Source organism: Cyprinus carpio, chromosome A25 (genome assembly GCF_018340385.1).
Source record: "Cyprinus carpio isolate SPL01 chromosome A25, ASM1834038v1, whole genome shotgun sequence".
Taxonomy (NCBI): domain Eukaryota; kingdom Metazoa; phylum Chordata; class Actinopteri; order Cypriniformes; family Cyprinidae; genus Cyprinus; species Cyprinus carpio.
The window spans coordinates 9,820,020-9,837,220 of NC_056596.1; the positions used below are offsets into that span (position 1 = coordinate 9,820,020).

At 36.7% G+C, this 17,201-nt stretch overlaps 2 protein-coding genes across 2 annotated transcripts in view; one reads left to right on the plus strand and one right to left on the minus strand.

Moving 5' to 3' along the window:
- Positions 1-17,201, minus strand: part of LOC109060816 (microtubule-associated protein 1A-like) — a 131,909-nt gene that overhangs the window by 112,716 nt on the left and 1,992 nt on the right.
- Positions 9,633-13,675, plus strand: LOC122135659. The gene is made up of 5 exons (XM_042715878.1): positions 9,633-9,746; positions 9,809-10,022; positions 11,684-11,832; positions 12,637-12,750; positions 12,923-13,675. Exons 1-5 carry the CDS (start codon positions 9,633-9,635, stop codon positions 13,631-13,633), a joined length of 1,302 nt encoding a protein of 433 aa, XP_042571812.1. The 3' UTR covers positions 13,634-13,675.

Below are 17,201 nucleotides of genomic sequence, written 5' to 3' on the forward strand. Positions count from 1 at the left end.
GGCTTGCTGAATGATTATCTCAGGAAAAGCTTCTTGCTTAATCTAATTAGTCAATCTGTGGCAGTAGTGAGACACAGAGCCACTGCTGCTGTAGGGGAGTAAGAGTATGCACTATTGAACACAGACAAACATATTCTCTCATTCCTAGAATAGTACCCTCAGTTTCATTCAGACTTCTGGAGGAACTAAGTGGCAGCCGGGATAATGCCCGAGGCACAAGAGTATACAAAAACCATTTATTTGATAAATTTATTTGAATCACAAATAGACTTGTACAAGTAAAAGAGGAATTTTATAAATAATCTCAAGAATAAGGCTGAAGAACAGCTTGAATGTCACTATTAGATGTTTTATGTCTCATTTTATGTGGCGACCAAACTGGTGTTGCAAGATTATCTTTTGATAAAGAGTATCTACACACAGCACCTTTTTCATTTCTGTGTCAAACTAAATTATTGCAAAAATAAACTGGATACGGAAAGAATTTGTGAATGTTTCTGTGACAGAATGCTGGAAATCTATATTTACTCATGCTGTGAATGAGTGTGAGTCACGTTGTGATGCCGCATGATGCTCTGCAAGTCAGATGTGTAATCTTACTGTCTAAATGAAGTAAATAAGTGTGAAATGTTAATGAAATGAGCATTTGACAGGAATAACTTGCCATTCTAAAGGACAAAATAAATATATCTCTATATATGGACAGAATTTTTCTACCTAATATGGCTAGTGCTGCAGCCTGTATTTTTGCTGTGTGTCACATAAAACCTTACCAAAAATAGGCAAGAATTTTTTTTCAACAAAGAAATAACTTTTCAGAAGCCAAGCTCTATCATAATGCACTTTGTATAGAGAGATCCAGCACTGTCTCTACTGGCTTGAATATTTAGGGATTTAAAACGTCACAAAAGTATTTCAGTAATTTTTAAGGATTTACCTTGAGTAAGTAATTTGATGTTTACTCGGTCATTGTCGCGCAAGTTCGACCCAAGTTGTTTTTTGCCGCCCTTTAAAAAGTGAGTTAGCCATCTTAAAAGTTTATATCAAATGTTTAAATCAAAATAATTAAGTTTTTTTTTTAAGGTACATTTGTAATGTGTTAACATATAATAAGATAAACAATGATATGCACTTTCATCGAAGCGCTTGAACAGCGAACTGTTGCTATGGGTTACCACCTCCTAGCCGAATGCAACTTGTGTTATTAGCATAGCATCTGGTAATGAAACTTCGGCGTTATATCCAAACAAAAACTTGTATATACATAGTAACGTACAGGCCTAAATATTAAATCATGTTTTAAGACCCCATCAACTCCCCATAATTTGCATCCTGACTGGCTAAAAGGTTGCTATTATGCCATTCTCCAATTTCATCACCATAAAATTATAAACAAATTATAAACCTAACTTGACGAATCAAACCCAATGCTCACTGACCACCAAAGCAGAAAGCATGCCTCAAGGCAGTTATGAAGTCATTTTGCTATCAATGCAAAATCATCTTGGCAACACAATTAAAAACTGCGCGCAGTAAAAGGCCCATATGATCTCTATCTTGAAATATGCACATCACGTTTACAAGACAGACTAAAATACTCTCCATCAGTAGACTAGATCTGACTGACGCACGCGAAATCTACCAGACTATCTTACAAGCAGTTGAAAAATTATTCTCTGCAGAGATTCATCTGAAAACATTTTTTCCCAAATATTTATAGGGAGATATTTGGAAAGGGAAGGAACAGTAGCCTAATGAATTTGTATAAATAATAACATTTTGCTGTCAGAAGTTATTAAGCAGAACATTTAGGATTATATAAGAAAAACAGGCATGAAAAAACGAGTCTTAATCACGCGATTCCCATGTGAAATTTTTAGAATAACTTTAAACAGTATGTTTCCGCTACTAAACATTTAAACAGAATGTTTCCGCTAACATTTTCGATCTCTATTGACTTGCTATTCGGTCCCTGCTGTAATATCTGTAACAACCACTTTAGCCAAATAGTGTAACAAATGTTCTTTGCATAGGCTACATGTGTACTCACTTTGAACCGGTGCGCGTCAGTTCCACTAGACATCAATAGCCTCTCGCCGTAGATCCACAACTCGATCCGTGTAACGACCCGCCCACCGCGCTCTAGTCCGTGGAGTATGTACGTCAGAGGCACGGCTCGGGAGTTAACTCACACTCCCATTGGCCAGCGCTTGTCCCAGGTACAGGTGTCATCCCTTGTTGAAACAGCTGTCATCACCAGAACAACCAGCGAAGACACGTCGATGTGATGGATAAGCGGGCCATGCTAAACTTGATGTATTATTACTGGCAACAAGAGGAGAGCCATAGTAGAGTGTTTAATTTATAAATGATCTTATTGAAGACTTTAGCTCCACATCCAGCCACATCTAAAATAATGCTAAATGAAGAAAAAATATAATATATATATATGTCAGTACAGAAACATAACTAGCTATAGATTCAGGATAGAAGTTACTGAAAATGTGTGTGTGTGTGTGTGTGTGTGTGTGTGTGCAGGGGTTAAATTTGGATTTGTTGGGGGCTCTGTGGTTTCAGGCTTTCTCCTCACAATAATGTTATATCAATTGACAAGCTGTAAAATAGGCCTATTACAAGTTGAGAGAGTTCCTGAACACTAAAATTCTGATCAAAATCATTTTAGAGGCTGGAAGTATGCAAAGCTACAACTGTCTGCAGGATTTTTCCAATCAAATGTAAGACTTGTTAAAACCTTTTTTAAGACCTGCAAAAATGCATTTTTATTTAAAAAAATTTTTTTAATACCATATGAGCAGGGTAGGACAATGTCTATGGTAACATATTAAACAGTAAAATCACTGTAAATACATGATTTACAACTCAGATAAGGTTTTTACAAAATGATAAATCTCAAATTTCAGCATTTAAACCATTTTTTTTAAGAAAAGGGATGAGTTAGAAGTATAAATTATTATATTAATTTAAAACGGTTATATGGGTGGATGTTTGCATTGGTCTGAACAAAAACTCCAGACAGGCTTACGCAAAGCCACTGAGGCAAGCCTGCAAATACTTATTTCTTGAAAAATGTTTGTATTGCATTGACTTTTTTGAACTGAAATACATTTGTCGATTGCTCTTCATAAATATCAGTTTCTCAATTCTGTACATGCAGAATGTTGTTCCATTAATGTTGTTCCATCAACATTTTCACCAGATATTTTAATATTTTACATTTACACATAGTGATCTTTGCATCAAACATATTTTTAGATGAAAACGGGCTGTAAAAGATAATATTAATAGTTCTGACTAATATGTTTTATTTGTTAATTAATGCAACCAATTCATAAAAATATGCTGTGTGTGTTGCTTATACACCAGACAGATAATGATTTATTCAACAGATGCTCATTTTCACAAAACAGATAAATATTAGGCTAATAAAAACACACAGGGAAATACAAACACCGATCTTTTAATAAATGCAAACCTACTAATATAATTAAAGTATGTTAAATTGTACAGATACAGTTATAAATAAGGTTACCAAATAAAGTTAATAACATGCATTGAGTCAAAACTATTGATAAACTCCAATTCTGGATATGTATCCTCCTATCAAGACCTTAACCATGAACCTTGGGGGACTCAATTTTTTTTCTTTTAAAATAACTATAATTTAGAAATACGTTTTTTTTTGTCTCGTCACATTCAGTTATGTTACACGAATCAGTTAAATGTTAACCTACTGTACATGACAGCCTATATTTTCAATTCAAAATTATTTTACAAAAACGTCGAGAAGTTTGTAACAACGAATATAACATTTTTAATTGCAAAATTAAATTATTGTTATATTACATGTTTATCTATTTGCATTAATTTGACCTCACACTCTTTGACCTTAAAAACAAGCGGCACGCAAAGTAAAGCCCCTCCTTCTTTGATTTGATTGGCCATCCCAAACATTGACACTGATGAGCGCTGAGGCTAAAAAATATAACTCTTTGTCATCCAAATGACAAACAGAAGAAATGGGCAATAAAATGTAGCAGAGCAGCATCAAGATTATTAAAAATTGGGGGATACTGTTTGTCTTTATGTATTTATGGGGTATTATAATATTATTATCACTCCCTCAGACTCTATGGTGGTTACGGCTATATTAAAAAAAAAAAATAAAATTGCCAAAATAAGTATAGAAAAATCCTGGATGTGATTTGTGTATGTGTTGTGTTTTTTTAATTGGTACGATGAGGTAAAAGCGCACGCATTGCTTCTTGTCAGCGTTTAACTCCACTGCTCTGTCTCAGGGACGGTAGAGAGCACGACCTCGCTTAAACAGGATTATCTATAAATAGTGCTGCCTATCCGCTCGGCTACAGCGCGGCAGGCTCTCGCGACGCGGCCTCCATCACTAAAACCCGCTGCGCCATAGCCCATGGTCGATTGAGCATCCGCCCCTGCCTCCAATTTGCAGTATAAACCTTTGTAAAAAGAAGTATGCTTATTTGTATTTAATGTGCACTTCACATCTCACTATATTTGAAAAAAAAAAAAAAAAAAATCCCTGCTTGCAGATAATATAAATGAATTATTATAATATTAATCAAGGTCACTTAAATGGATAGTACAATTAATTAAAAGTCTGTCATTTATGTCAATCCAAACCTGACTTTCTTTTTCTGTGAAACACAAAAATATATTTTTTGAAATTTTTTAAACCTAACAGTTTCCCATTGACTTCCATAGTATTTTGGCCATATGGAAGTCATTTCTTTAAAATATATTTTATGTTCCAAGAAAGCAGGCTTTTATGACTGCTTTTAAACACACTTAAGCAGTTTTAAAAACGTTTTTTTTTTTTTTTAAGTACATTTTTAAATCAATATTTTAATCTTTTGTCATGCTTTAAAAGTGCACATATTTGAATGTACTTAAAATAACTTGATTATAACTTTAACTGTAGTGTGTTATTTGATATTACATTTAAAGTAAATATACTATGTATAGTAAATATACTATAGTTAAAACGACTTGTCCTAATATGTATTCTATTTCTGGTCGTCCATTTCTGAACCAGTCATTCCCCTCCCCCAGGCCACGCCTTTGGAAGTTAGAGATCAAGCCAAATGTCTTATGCATGAGCCGTGCCCTCCCATATTACGATGATTAGCACTGGCAATGACGCCTGCCTGTGATGTCATAAAACCTCTGCCCCGACATGTGGAGTCGAAGCATGTGTCTGTGGCGTCCTCCATACAGCGTAAAAAATGAGTGTTAAACGCACCAGTCATGCACCGCGTTAACACTGACACCCATTCCAGCCTGGCACCAGGCCTCACTGTCATAGGATTACATTGGTGAAACACTCTATACGAAAAACATCACAACGCAGACACCACACACGCTGAGGATTCCAAACAGCAGTTCCTACCACAGACATAGCAAGATTACAGAGCGACACATACCACCCCCCTCTTTTCCCCCCCCAACACAGGATACAGACTCTGGATTAGAGAGGCACAGATTCCCATTGAGAGGAAAATTAATTACAATACAGTGCATTTCAAAAACCTCTCTCAAATGTGCTGTTGAAGATAAAAACAACATGCAAAATTGCCACTTAGTGTAAGCTTAATTAATATAGCTAGAAAAATGCTAAATACAACATCCGTATCTGATCAGATGAGTTGTGATTTTTTACAACATGTACAAAAAATGGCCCATTTTTGTTTGCTTGAAGTGAACCGATACAAACGTGGCCATGACCGCAAAATTGGTATTCTAAAAGACAAGGGAATCATGAGGTTTAATTGGTTTAATTGGGCACCGATGGATTGATCAGGCCTCTGGTTGACCTGCTCTCACTTGAGATATTGAAATAGCATTCTTGGCACGAGCAGAGAAGAAGACCACACACTTCACTACCACCAATATTACCACTGTATGTGCACGGCCACACGCAAACACAAACACAACCGTCACCCAGAATAGCCCACATTAATCTTCTCTCAAGTGCGTTGAAAAGCCGCTGAAAGAAGCTTAAGATTGTAGAAAGAGGAAGCAAAAACAGCATCACAGTGCTTTTAAAGGACCTGGATGCACAGAGATTAGCACCATTTCTCCACACTGGACTACAAAGGACAACAATTTCTCAATGACCTGAAGCAAAGGAGATAGAAGGGGAATGCTGGCATATGCGTAATATCACATAGTGGTTAAAGTACAGAGACTGCGACCGAAGTAGACCGTAGTGGAAACGAAATAATTGTTTATGGCGAGTTACAAGAGAAAAGGGAGGTGGTGTAGTAGGTAGCTAAACTTCTAGAAGGGGAGTGCTATCTTTAAAAAAAAAAAAACCTTGTCCAGGTGTGGTAGACGTGCATTCGATTCATTACTGCTGTTTTCTTGCTTGCATAGCATTTCTCTTGTCGTTTTGATTTTGATTTGCTTCCATTGTCCTCATTGTAAATGTCGCTTATGGATAAATGTAAACATGTAACAGAGTATGTTCCGGGGTGGTTTGAGGGTTCATTTGGAGAAACAAAGGATTCGACTGCATTGTGTACTATACATTTGGGTGCCGCACATACGTTAACCTAGAATGAAGATGACATTTTGTCATAATGTATTCAACTCCAGTTTTTCCGAAACCCATCATGACTTTTTGTCCGTCCGCTGCGACACACAGTAAAAAGAGTAGTCGGAAATAAAGGGGATAACCAAAAGTATTTTATCAATGACAGATGTAGTCAAAGAGACCCGACAATCAGTTTAAACACCGAAACATTAACATCAAACTAAATATGTTGCTTTTTTGTTCAGCCGTTAGAAGAAAAGTCCTAACCAGTTTGTGGAAGCAACATCATTTTTTATAATAAGTTAATAACCTAATAATTTAAAGGTTTTTGGTAAACAATGCCTTTACGGATATTTAGTTTTTGTTTTTTTGTTTTAAATGATTTCATTTTGCGTTTGTGCCAAAAGGCAAACTTTTGTTTCTAAAGATTTGATGACAAAGCACATAACATTATTGAAACATATTACTACCTGGATTGATTTGAAGTTTATAAACAGAAAGACTGAGATTTTTTTGTCAACGTTGTACGCGTCACCTGCAAGAACAAAACGAAATAACCTTAATTGAAAGAGGGGGGTAGAAGGTGAGGTCGCTGTTGTAGCAGATTGTGTTTGGTGTTACAGAACTGAAACTACATCGACTAAACTTGGAAAGCTGGTAGGGGTATTGTCAGCTAGACGAGGATATTTAGGGTTATTTTGCAGGAGTAATATAAGTGATGTGGTAGAAAGAATGACAGGGTCAGTTGCCTACTGGTAGATCGTATTACAGGAACAGGGATTATTAAACTGGTTGGTTTTCACAATTTTAAACAAAAGTGATAGAATGAGACAAATGGAGTTTTTTACCATTTAGAATTGGTTACACGTCATTTACTGGTTTAAGAATTACAACAAAAAAAAATATATATATGTTTTTATGTGGGAGCTTTTTTTATGATGGGCATACGATACGAAATATGGTTTGGGGGCAGAAATGATTCACTGAGAACAGGAACTTAATAATAATAAAATTAAAATATTGTATAAAGCAATCAACGCTTTTCTTGGCAACAGATGGACTGCCATACTTCCACTTTCAGCATTTTTTAAATGCATCTGACAGATTTTATGCAAAAACTTCTTGGCAGACCTGAACATTAACTGGGCCACATCTCTCTCTCACCCAGTTAGTGATGAATTGATCGCTGACACTCCATCCTGACTGGACTTGTTGACTGTTTCTTCATTAGAGAAGGAGCCCCCCTCTATTATTAATAGCTTAGCAGAGGCTTGTAAAGGTCAAGTGCATTAGTTGAGATTTCAAACACACTGCATGAAGATCTGGGTAGGATAAAGCAGCTGTTTATTTTATCTAAGAATATTGTATTTATTTTATGAATATAAGTAAATCAAGTAGTCAAGAACTGCCTCTGAGTTGTGACAAGTATGTGGAGATATGTATATTAATAAAACTCACAACTGGTGACTATTAGCATTACCTTAATGTAGAATTATCCATTATTTCTTCTTTGGGCATATTTCTATACTTTTATCTACAACCTATACTTCTAGTAGAGCTACACTGTTTTATCGGCTTATACTGAGACTTCTCATTTCTCAACCGTTACCGATGGGTGAGAAGAAAAATGTAGATTTGTTATGTTTTCAATGACACGTAAAAGTTTGTCTTCCTCCAGGCGGCGCATTTCTGTTTAGAGAACCAGGGGGCGGGGGGGGGAGTGTATTCAAATTTCAGAGGACGTTTGTTATTAGATACATTCGTACATTAAAAAATAACTGTTCAAATCTATTAATTTGTTTACACATGGCGTGGAAAACTTTGCTGCGATCTTGCTTTTAAAAACGATTAAAAAAATCCTCATCTACTAATCACAAACGACTCTGATTGTTCAATTCGGAAAAGCGATGAGAAAAGTAACAGCCGCCACATGATCGTGTTCGTCTCGCGGTGCCTGTTATTTTTCTCAGCGCTGTTCTGGATCGACCAATTAATTACAGTTGATTGTAATTACTATAATTCTTTAATCTAGATCTGGACAGTAATCCTTAACATAATACGACAATCTGAGACTTTAAAAGTCTTTTAAATACACATAAAAGAGCTAAATGATTACTGTACTAACATCCTCAGGTCTGAGTAAGCCACGCACACATTTAATGCTAATACCTTTCTTTGTTTTGTTCTTTTAGCCTAGTCAGTAGCCAAAAAAAGATCTCGTGAATGCGTTTGAGTTTAATGTTCTATTCACACGTACTAATTCTGTTTTAAGTCAAACCAAATTTTGCATTTTCAATAAATATTTTATATGCAATTTTTAAAGACGCAAATTCACTCCTTCAAAATAAGGGCACTTAGTAGGCAGCCTATCCAGGCTGTGCTCGTACGGCGCCATTTTCCCTGGAGGGAATGTTTAACAGAAGCACACTTTCAACGTGCACTATTAAGGGCCCTAGAAATCTGTTTTACGAAGTGATATAAAATATGGATTCGGGGCGTCGACCAGCTCTAAACTCATCTATAAAAGTAAGTGTCGTTTCGTTTTTTTGCGCGAAACTAAGCAGTAATGTGAGCATTAAGCCAACTAACATGCTGTTTTATTGCACTAGTGTCTACTGAGGATATCACAAAGCTGATACAGCTGCGCTCGAGCAACTCAGCGCTTTTCGACGGGAGGGAAAAATTCCTCTAAAACAGCCTGGAGGTGAGATGTGCTTAAAATCTTAAAATTTCCTCGCTCTCTAACAACCTGTGTTCAGATTGTGTTCAGGAAGTCATTATTATGTTATTTTTTCAGTGCACATACTCAGAGAAATGGGGCTTGAGGAGAAGATGACAACCTGAGCAGATGGCCAAAAGTGGGAAAACCTGAAGTGCAAGATATAAGGTTTTGGTCTCACTGCTAATTGTGTTTTGCAGATGCCCAGCTTTCACAGAACATATTCAACCGTTTTTAATGCATTTCCACACTTCATTACAAGGATGCAAAATATCCTCCCCGCCGGTGTGGAGAAGAACCCCACCTGCTGGAAATGGTTCAATCCTCATGGACGAGGCTCTGGGTGAAGATTTTGATGAAACCGTCAGCCAGCAAGTGATCACATCAGAAGCTGACAATGATAGTGCACCTCATCCGAGTAAGAAGCTACGCCAGATTAAAGTCGGACGGGAAATACTGGAATTCCTGGAATAGGGAAGGAACTTCGGTGAACGTGCCGCCAGCCTCCAAAACTGGATCTGGTTAAGCGGGGGAGACAAAAAGGCAAGCAGACGACACAAAACTCACTCGCTGGATATCATGAGATCCAAACTTCAAAGAGAAAGACAGCTTCTAGAAAAGGAGCTCGGAGGCCTGGACAGAGAAAAGCCCTTCTAGAGCGGGAAAAGGGCCCTTGCCAATCGGGAAAGAGCCGCTCTTCAGCGGGACAGAGCCCAGGTAGAGAAGGACAAAGCTGCGGTTAACAGAGACAAGGCGTCTTTGGAACAGACAGAGGCCCGTGACTGCAGCAAGATAGAGAAGCTTTGGCGAGGGACAGAGCGGTCCTTGAAAGAGACAGAAAGTCCGCCGCCATATCACTAATCATGTGAAAAGCAGGATTCAGGATGCAATGGGCTGGACCTTTGCACACACGATAAAAAAACAGAGAAAGATTAATATTCTTACTTGAAAAGGTGATTGAAAAGATTTGAAGCGGATCTGAGATGGGGCAAGCCCTCAGGGAAAAACTGCGATGAGTTACTGCGATTATCTGAGCAATCCTTGGGTTGTTGACTGAAGATACATTACGTACACAGTCCAAATGGATCCCACATATCCATTGACAGAGTGCCACAAGCTAAAATATTTTTGAGATTGTTTTTCTGGTTGTAAATGTTGAAAGAAACATGGAGTGTGGTGCTTTATTTCTGAAATAATGTAAAATAACAGTGTCTTGGAAGTTAAAGTATACCATTTGTTGCCACACAATGCAATGTCAAAACAAGATTCGTGGTCCACCTTGTTGTCATTCAGAAACTGATCAAATCCAGCTAAAAAAGTATAAAAACTGTTCTACTGTAGAGACCACTGACCCCATAAATAGAGTAACACAAGGTCATGTGTTTTCAACAAACGGTATCTTTTTCCTGTTATTAAATCTTGCTTCTTTTTGCAGTCCAGAATTTATGCTTTTGTGTCTATTCAAGTTTTAGGTTTGTGGCTTTCACAATAAACCTACACTGAAAAAAAATATACACCAGAGAAAGTTGTAACAACTAGTCCTGGTCTCACAGTTTGCTTTGTTATGTGCTTTTGTGTGATTTTTATTAGTTTTTTTGATTAAAAGCAAAGCAAGAAAGAAAAAATACTAGTTTAGGTTTTTAATTTATTTCCAGTAATTTTTATTTTCATTTAGTCTAAGTTTTGAATCCAATATTTGTGTTGCATTTTATTTCAGCTTTATTTCAAAATGTTTTTAATTGTTTTAGTTGACAGTAATTAACCTTGCTGTTGATTACAGGATTCAACATATTTTGATGACTCCATTTCTTATAAAACTTGTAGACATATACTCTATAACTAAAGATGAGAAGGAACTTTAGAGAGGAAGATGCTTATTTTATTGTTAAGAAGTGAATTTTTTTATTTTGTGTGAGTTGGTTTTTTTTTCTGATGGCTGGTGGGAGGTAATCTAATAGCATTCGTCTGTCTGTTAAAAACGGGAAAAGCTGTGAAGAAGTACTGTCCGCAAGCGGTTGTTGAAGAAGTGAAAGAAAACAAAATAATATTCATGGTATTTACTGTATGTCTCATAAGAGGATTTTGGCCGCCTCTGTCCCTTTCAGAAATGGTGCAACCATCTCAACAGTGTGAGTGTCATTGTGTAAAGCTGCACTGAGTGCACGCATGCAAAACATTTTCTGTAACTCTCTTTTATGAGTTTCTATATAATTCACGGTGGATTTAAAACCGGGTTAATGCACTTGATATGTGCAGCTGCTTTCGATTAATAAATAAGGATTTATTACTATAATTCCAGACTGACAGCTGTCAGTGTTTATGCTGTGGTTTGTTTTGCTTATATAAAATCACATGTTACAGCAGCACCAAACCTACAGTGAACTCACGCCGGACTGTCTGTCTGTCTGCACCGCTGTTCTGTTTCAGGGTCTCACACAAGGACACTGAGGCACTGATCAGGTGGCGCATGGGCCATGGCTATTTATTCTCAGGCTGGAGGAACACATGCAGAAATGGCTGGGAGTATGTACTCATTGTGATTTATATGTCATCATATGTGATTAATTTACATCTGCAGTACATGTCGTTTATATCCCATTATAAATGCGTGATTGCTTGTTGTTGCTATTGTTTAACAATAAAGAACATTTCTTAATGAAGGGGTTTCAAACTGTTAATACCAGGGACCCCCATTTATGCTGACCCCTTTCTAATAATGACAGGTGAGGTATAATCCATTTATACTATGTAAAATGAACAATAAAATGTTGATTTCTAGTTATTTTATTTACAATTATTATGCATTATAAATACATTTATATAAAAAATATTTTTTTATATATAATTTATCTTTTTAAATATTATTTGGAATTTATTTAGTTACTATTTAGTTATATTTAACTGTTTGTATTTATATTATATTTAATTAAATTGATTTTTTTAACAGTAAATATAGTTACAAATCAGAATATTGTAATACAGCATCCAACAAGCAAGATAAAGGTTGCAATGGCAAGAAGGAACTCATTAGAAATAAACAGATTTCAAATTCATGATTACTGAATGAATGTTTTAAAATATTAATTCAGTAATAAAATTATACATTTAATAATTAATATAATATATACATTTTAAGCATTTAATTAATATCTTAAGGAAACACATTATGAGAGCTTTGTAAAATAAATAAACAAATGAATTAATAAATAAATAAAAGCTAAAATGTTCACTGAGATGGGTGTCAACCAAACTTTATGTAGCCCCCTAGGGGTCACCAGTTTGAAAACTATTTTCTTTTCTATAAGCAGCTTTTAAACATAAAGTGACAAAGTGTGTTTTCCTTTTTTTAGGCTGTTTCATACAAGAAACAAAATCCAACCTGGATGGAAATATTACTTCTCAAAGAGCAAAACGAAAGTGGGAGAATTTAAAATGCAAATACAAGGTAAGATGAACACATCAAATGGAGGCGGTCTTTTTTAAGTTAAAATTATTTACTCATATAGCTGCACAGCACTAATACATTTTGTTCTTCAGAAATTCTAAAAATGTAGTTGTAAATTAAATATGTATGCATGCAATTCTCCTGATGTAGTTTCTCTAACTTTTCCCCCTAGGTTTTAAAAGCTCTTGCAAAGGACGTTGAAACGGTTAAACCAGAATCCTGGCGGTGGTTCAGACTCATGGAGAAGGCTGTAGATGGCGATCCCACTGATGCTGACCCTCCTAAACCGACCTTATTGACCAACCTGGCCGATGAGTCTGAATGTGCAGCCCAGCCCAGCAAAAAGATGTATCAAGTAGAAATGGGGAGTGATATTCTAGAATTACTGACACATTCTGTAATCGAAGTCAATACTCAAGCGACGGTAGCTGATGAAGGACCCTCATCAGATACAGCAGAAAGCGTGAAAGGGAGATCCATTAAAAAAAGCCCTCCAGAGACTCAAGACGAGCTACACTTCGAAAGAGCTAAACTCAGACGAGAGCGACAGCTGCTGGAGAAGGAGCACGCAGACCTGGACCGAGAGCGAGTGCTGCTGGAGCGCGAGAAGGCCCATCGCAGAGGGAGGGAGAAAACGGCGTTGGAGAGAGACAGAGCGCAGTTGGTAAAGGACCGAGCTGCGATTGACCGGGAAAGAGCCTCGCTGGAACAGGACAGAGCGAGACTGGAGGGGGACAGAGCAGCCCTTGAAAGAGACAGAGAGACTTTTACCGCCATGGCTCTTGATACAAACAGCACAGGACACACTGAACCAGACTCCCCATTTGCCGAGGACAGAAAAAGATTAATATTTTTGTTTGAAAAACTGATTGAGAGATTTTGAAATCACTAAAAACTGTCATTGTTGCTTTTTCTGAGGGCATTTGAAAAATAATAAGGTACTAAAATTAAAGCATTTCAAAATTAAGTTGCCCCTAACAGGACATTTTTGAGGAGAGGAAAGGTGTTCACAGCTGTGTTCATAGTTGTATAGTTTTGCCCGAGTTCATTGTAGTGTTCAGTACAATACATAATGGATAATTCATGTTAAGTTTATTCCCTTATTTTCAGGTTCTTGGATGCCTTGAGATTAAAGTTATTAAGTCTTTTGTCTTTCTTATTATTTTAGTGCCTTAAAAGACTCACACTTGTTTCTTGTTTATGGATGACCAAGAGTTAGTAGAAAATGTTTTTTATGTTCTTTTCTTCATAGACAATTGCTTTTGTATTAAAACTGCAAACAAATTGTGACAAATTGAATACTCAATTTTCCTTAACACTGCTCTGTAGTGTAGTCTGCTTAACATGATATTACATTAACATACTTAATATTATATTAACATAATATATTTAATGATTTCAAATAATAAAATAATACAAAGGAACTATATAATGAGATAACTGTAAATGTGAGAGTCTCATGAAGTGACTGATTTTGATACTGGTGTTCTGTGAGCAAAAAAGGGTCATTTCAGTAGGACGCCACGTGATTGTAAAAGATAACTTCATGCAGATTTCGCAACGGGTTCAAGTTGGTGAGCGCTGACCAACAGAAAGCTGCTTGGTTTGAAAGTGACGTCTGTGTGAGCTGTGCTTTATAGGCTACATTTCTACTCTATTAACAAAACTTTTTAGTTGTGCACGTTTTCTTGCTGACAACAGTGTTTAAAACAAGTGGCGCTTAATTTAAAGTCACAGGCAGTCATCGAGTGGGAAAAAAAACTTGAAATAGTATGTTGAGGTTGTAGATCTACAGTATTTTTATATAAAATTATACATTATATAAAAACTCATGGTGGAATCTGGTTCTGTTGAACTGTTAAAAAAAAGGACTTTAAGAGGACAATTATTTTCCCAGTTTGGTATGGTGTTATAGAAAAAACAAAACAAACTGTATGTAGTGGTCATACAATCAGCTAGTTCCCATATAATTCTTCCAAAATCACAGTATATATTTGCATTCTGTTCTTCCCAAGGTTTTTTTTTTTTTTTTTTAAGGTAAGTTCACAGTGCTGACTATTTCCTATTCGTAAAGCTAACTTCTGCTTATGGTTGAGATATTGTTGTCTGAACACCCCCCCCCCCCCCCCCCCCCAAAAAACCCCAAACAAACAAAAACAAGCAATATAAAACCTATATAAGATTCATAGTATGCATTTGACACTCATTTGCCCGGAGTTTTGTCAACTGAGGACTTAATCTTTATTGATTCAGACATATTTTAAGTAAATCTTAAATTCTAATCTAAACACATTTGCAGCTAAAAGTAAGCCTTTTATATTTAATAATTTTAGGATCAGTCAGTGAGATTTATTTCATTTCAGTCATGGACAGTTCACCAGAAATATTAGATTTTGATTCTTCAGATGAAAATGGGTAAGGAAATTCTGCATTTAAATGGCCAAATCAGGTTTAAAAACATCTACAAATCATTCTCATTTGATATTAATGCAGTCTAAACTGTCAAATGTGTGTGTTTTCGAAGTACAGAGAACAGTGGAATATTTCTACAGCAGTGGGATGCACTGGTTCGACCTTATGAGACGGATCGCATGGAGGAGGAACTTGCTCTGCCGTCCATCGCAGTGATGGGAGACCAGAGCTCAAAGCTCTGTTTTAAAGGTGCTATCAGGAGTCGCTCTGCCTCGTGGGAACGGTATGATATACATCTACAATACATTATCTATCTATCTATCTATCTATCTATCTATCTATCTATCTATCTATCTATATTTATTCTAATATGGTCCATTCTGGTATTGTCACCCGCTGTCCACTGGAGCTTAAACTCAGGAAACTTAAAAATGGGAGTGGCTGGACGGCCATAATCTCCTACAATGATTTGGTGCGCGAGAGTCTCGGGCCGGTAATACCACGACTGAGGTGCCCTTTAGCAAGGCACCGAACCCCCAACTGCTCCCAGGGCGCCGCAGCATAAAATGGCTTCCCACTGCTCCGGGTGTGTGTTCACGGTGTGTGTGTGTTCACTGCTGTGTGTGCGCACTTAAATGCAGAGCACAAATTCTGAGTATGGGTCACCATACTTGGCTGTATTTTACATCACTTTCACTTTTGATATTGAAATTCATTTCCAAAAAAGAAACCATTAATTTGGTTGTTGTTCCCTGCAATGTCGACATTGCAACCCCGGAAGTACTTAGAATGGCTCAGGGTGTCAACCCTAGTGACTCAAGGACTTTAGGTATAATTTTTCATATAAACTACAGATTTCATTTTCACATTAGAGTGTGCAGTGTCTATATTCAAAAACTTTTTATTGCTTCAGCAATACTGACAAAGCCAGACCTGGCAGATAAAGGAGCAGAGGCCGACATCTTACAAGTTCTGCAGGGTAAAGTGGTTCCTCTCAAGAAGGGTTACACCATTGTCCGATGTAGAGCCCAGAGTGACATCAATGAAAACATCTCTAAGAGATCAAATTCATATCCACTTGTCTGCAGTGAGAGCTGAGCTCAAGAATTACGCCGAGGGGTCCTCCTTTAGAACCTGAGGGCATGGGGCCTTATCTCAAGAAGGTATAGTAAAGGCAACTTCATTACTAGTTGACCAGTATCTAAAACTAGCCTGATTGAAATATACCAACTAGAACATCTATTTCTCTGAATGTGTAGAAAATCTTGGAGTTCAGTGACCAGCTAAGTGAGCTGTGCAGAACAGGAGAATCAGACAATGGGAACCTCTATTCACACCTTCAGAACCAGTGTTCAAGCAATGGGAATGTCATCTGAATAATTCCAAAGCATCATGTACGTCATACAGATATATAAAAATCTTGGTGATTGGACAAAATGTACAATACACCACAAAGGGACCATTCAGCAAAATATGACATTCATTCTATTATGATTATTATTCAGCTAAGTTGATTCACTGATAAAAGTCGCTGCAGAAAGAGTCACTGTAAAATCTGTCACTAATACAGACACATTTTTTTGGAACAACAAATGGGGTGATACAATGAAAATACAAATAGCAAAATTCGAGGAACAAACTGATTTATTTTTGCATTCAAAGCTATCACCGTTCACCTGTAACCTTGTAATTTGAGATGACTATCGTAAGATTATTTGATTTTAGTCAGAGAGTCCATAAAACAAATGACAGAAAAATATGACGAGGCCCATCGTGGGAGAGAACTGGTGACTTTCAGTAACTACTGTGTGTATGGATCAATGGTGAAGAAACATGTTGGAGACCTAAATCAACCTGCTTTGGATACTTTGGACTTCAACTTGCATTTCCTTTGTATGTGTATTTTGTTTGACATGATTAATAATAATGGCTTTTCTTCTTGGATATTGTGCAGAAGGAGTTCAGAGTCATGTGTGAGCTGTGTTTCCCAAACTAACCTAATCTGAAACACATAATTCAGGAGGGTTAAAATGACACTT

Bases quoted from the DNA above. Each gene is read 5' to 3' on its own strand.
- LOC122135659 (XM_042715878.1), top strand. From the start codon at position 9,633: ATGGACGAGGCTCTGGGTGAAGATTTTGATGAAACCGTCAGCCAGCAA. The intron at 10,023-11,683 runs GTAGAGAAGGAC...CCAAACCTACAG, and splicing joins TTCAGCGGGACAGAGCCCAG to TGAACTCACGCCGGACTGTC. The intron at 12,751-12,922 runs GTAAGATGAACA...TTTTCCCCCTAG, and splicing joins ATTTAAAATGCAAATACAAG to GTTTTAAAAGCTCTTGCAAA.